This window comes from Lactuca virosa, chromosome 2 (assembly GCF_052849685.1).
Source record: "Lactuca virosa cultivar CGN04683 chromosome 2, Lactuca_virosa_CGN04683_v6, whole genome shotgun sequence".
Lineage (NCBI taxonomy): Eukaryota > Viridiplantae > Streptophyta > Magnoliopsida > Asterales > Asteraceae > Lactuca > Lactuca virosa.
Window position 1 is genome coordinate 270,382,357 of NC_136427.1, and position 4,076 is coordinate 270,386,432.

The window sequence follows — 4,076 nt, forward strand, 5'->3', positions numbered from 1 at the left end:
TGTGGTACCATTTGTTGAATTGTTTGTTGCATATATGATTCAAAAATCAAGGCTACCATTTAATTCCTTTATGTAATCATATAATTACAAATTATATAATATATACAAAATATTTTCAAATTTCTATATGTTAATCGGTTCGGTTTTACAGAAAAACCAAAGCCGAACCATTAGCATTTAGTTAATGAAAATTATAATCATTTTCATTAATGGTTCAATTATAATAGTCATATCAGTCATAGTTCGATTTTTTGATTATTATGGTCGAACTTTTAAGTTTTAACTCATGATTTCAGAAAAGATTTTAAAATTCGGTGCAATCCGATTCCACGTATTCGCATAATTGGATGGATGGTCCGGTTTTGACAAAATCCAGTCTTTCCCCTAACCATTTCGAATCCAATATGAATCCAATTCGAATAACCCGAATCCTTTTATCAGGTCATTTTCCTGAATATGAACAACATCGCTACATAAAAATTGAAATTGAAGATAATGATTTTAGGGCTTCAATACAAATAGTTGAATCATATCCATTATTTTTGAATGGAGAATATAATATGATGGTCATTGTCACCGCAAGATCTGCATAATACCCACAAGAAAATTGCGAAAAATACCCAAGACAAAGACGTACAACAGATGATGCACAAGGTATCACAAATCATAGCACACACGTAGAACTGCCGATGTTATAGCCATCGCAATCCCTTTTACATGCCCAAATCACATTGGTCTCCACGGCGATCGACGACCTATTGAGGCAAAACTTACCGCCACATCGACGACGGATTGACGCAAAATCACAACCATGTCGCGAGAAAGATTTAGGAAAGCTCTATTGCCTCCTGGAGCTGAGGTAACAACCTAACCTAACATCGCTATCTTAACCAAATTCATTTGTTTCTTTTTGTCAATTGGGTTTATTCATCTATATGATTGTGTTATTTGAATGTAGATTCCAGATAAACATTTTCTTTTAGTTCTATATATCTGATCGATACTCAAACTTCATATAGCATAGGGTGATGGTTTGATCTTATGAAACGTAAATTGAACTTGAGGTTGTTGCTTGACTGGTTAATTGCAGAATATCGAGAAGTTAAAGAACCTTGTAAAAGAAGGGAATTACTATGGGGCTCAACAGATGTACAAAACTATTAGTGCAAGGTACGTGTGGCTTCAATCGACACTCGTGTCTGTGAAAGAACATATATATGCACTTCTCAGATCTAGAATTTGTTACAAATCTTGTTAACCTACTTGTGTATTGGCTCCTTATACATGACCTTTTGCTCATTTTAGATATGCTACAGTCGGAAGATTTTCTGAAGCCTTAGACCTTCTTCAGTCAGGTGCATGTCTCCAATTAGAACACGAGCAGGTAACTTTCTACCACTCATTTTATCCATTTATCAGAAAATCTGTCCATGAAAAAAAGCTTAGAAATAAATTCAGATCAAAGTAGCTCTGTTGCTCACTTATATAGAATTGGATACATGAAACCTGTAGGTAACGTGTGGGGGTGAGCTTGCTGTGTTGTTTGTGGAGATGCTAGTCAAAGCTAAAGTTGACTTTGATGATGACTATCTTGGTTAGTTATTTCCTCTTGTCCCAGATGCTCTATAGTTTATGGGATTCTATAGAAGCCTTCATTACCTTTTTTGTGGTTGTTGATTGTTTACATATTTCATGCTCTGTTTTTCATGAATCTTAGATCGTATCAGAAAAATCTACAAGAAGTTCCCGCGAATTCCTTTGCCTCAAAACTTGGGGTTGGAAGATGATGATGAGATCCATCGATTATCTGAAACCCTTGGAGCTGCAAAAACACGGGTTGAAAGCTGCACATCATTTCTGAAAGCTGCTATTAAGTGAGTGCTTCTGCTTTCTTCTTATTTACTTCTTTCAGGCGTTGACTGTAATATTAGCATACTCATTCCTACCTTCTAGATTCTACTACATGCTTTGGGTGTTGTTTTTGTTTTTTTAAAACCTCTGATTCTTTTTCTTGTGTTTGTAGGTGGTCTTCAGACACTGGACCTCGTAAACTTGGATCTGCAGAGTTACATGATATGTTGGCTGAATACATATACTCTGAATCACCAGAAGCTGTATGTTTTTCTTTTTTTTAAACATTGCAACATTACACACCTTTTTATATACTAGTACATTTTATTTACAGGACATGACTAGAGTGTCGTTGCATTTTGCAAGAGGCAGAAATCCAAAAAAGTTTGCTTCAACCCTCGTGAATTTTATGGGCAAGGTTAAGCCTTTTTTTTATTTTTTTAATAAGAAATGTTATTATAAATAAATAATATCTTAGTTCGGTAGCAGCCAATGTTATTTTATGGTTATTCAGTGTTATCCAGGGGAAGATGATTTGGCAATTGCAAGAGCAGTTTTGATGTAAGTAATCTTCAAGTATAATAAATAAGACAAAAACTGAAGAGTTTTTTCATTTTGTGTGTGTGTGTGTGTGTGTGTGTATAGGTATCTATCTGTTGGTAACCTGAGAGATGCTAATAATATTATGGATGAGATAAAGAAACTTGCTTGGGCTAAGGAGCTTGAGTTTCCAGAGTCAGAATTAATGCGCTTTATCGACTATCTCTTACAGACGTTAGTTTTTCTTCTTTATTTATTTATATTGATTCTTTTTCCACATGTTTCAGAGAAATTTAATATATTTCAACTTGTGATTGCAGGTTAATGAGAGATGCATTGCCACTATTCAATATGTTGAGACAAAAATTCAGCTCCAGTATAGAAAGAGATCCTATGTTTATCGAGGTTGGTAATCCCTGTTTTTAAATTATTAGCTAATTTATCCCCATAATATTCTCAAAAGTACTTTTTGGTGCACAGTTGCTAGAAGACATTGGGGAAAAGTTCTATGGTGTACGCCGAAAAAATCCCTTACAAGGGATGTTTGGAGAATTATTCAAGGTACATTTTTTTCTTCTCATCATAACGATATTTAGTCAATTTTTTTAAGTTAGTCGTGTCTTCATTGAGTTAAAAGAGGCACAAAACCTAATTTTTTCTTGTTTGCAGATGTGACTTGAGGGAAATATCAATGTTCAAACACAAGAGCCTACAAATGTGTCGTAAACTTTCCATATCAGTGTCATGTAAACTTTATTCGTTTTGCTATGCTTCAAATTTGAAATCTATGTAACATAATATAATGGGTTTATGAAATCTATGAAAACCTAAGCTATCTAAAGCTGCTCTTAACAAAGCATTATGGTTGGTCTGGTAGAAGAAGAAGCCTCTGAATGTAACACAATGTTCATAGTCAACTTTAGAAGCTATATAAAACGGGTACATCTTGTTTAAAACCTAGACTGATTGATAACTTTTGTATTCAAACAATGATATATTATGACAGTGCTTGTATTTTTGAATAATTGCAAAAAAAAAAAAACGTCTTTTTCAAGCCAAATATTTTTCACTTATTCTTCATTGAACACATGAAGTTCGTGGTAAAAAGTTTACTCAAATGAAATCACTAGTCCACCTAGACTATGCCTCTCATATAGCATGACATTAGGACATGTCGCATGAGAAATTTATGTTGTTTGTTAGATAGTTTTAGTATTTGGATATTTGAATATTAAACGGTGATGATTTTAGTAAGAATTGATAATATACTTGGATACAATTGTTTTCATTAATGTCAGTTGTGATCTATATTAGCATTAGCATGTTTTAATCCTTGAATAGCTATGAGATACTCTCAATATTGGGATGATCAACATCAAAAAGTCATTTCATGGATGAATTTCATTAAACGAATCTTGAAAATGGTTCAAATCTTAATGTCCTTCGACATGCGATATATATAGGTTTCTGAACAAGCGTACAATTATGTGTCTCATGTATGTCAAATGCTATTTCGAACAAGACAGTTATAAATGCTACTATAAGACATAGTATGAAACATGACGATGAATATATATAGTAGGGGAGAGATTCACTCATTTAATTGTTGGAGTGTGATATCGTTTTGGGGACCTTGATGAGTGAATAGATCTAAGCGTGTGGTCAGACTAAAATGATTATGTTGA

At 33.6% G+C, this 4,076-nt stretch overlaps 1 protein-coding gene across 1 annotated transcript; it reads left to right on the top strand.

The window, feature by feature from the left end:
* The first annotated feature begins 548 nt into the window (after positions 1–548).
* On the top strand, positions 549–3,247 carry LOC145161067 (golgi-to-ER traffic-like protein). The gene is made up of 12 exons (XM_079080506.1): positions 549–859; positions 1,091–1,170; positions 1,306–1,384; positions 1,513–1,594; positions 1,718–1,874; positions 2,024–2,114; positions 2,186–2,269; positions 2,366–2,412; positions 2,497–2,625; positions 2,712–2,796; positions 2,872–2,952; positions 3,061–3,247. Exons 1-12 carry the CDS (start codon positions 812–814, stop codon positions 3,064–3,066), a joined length of 969 nt encoding a protein of 322 aa, XP_078936632.1. The 5' UTR covers positions 549–811; the 3' UTR covers positions 3,067–3,247.
* Positions 3,248–4,076: the final 829 nt, after the last annotated feature.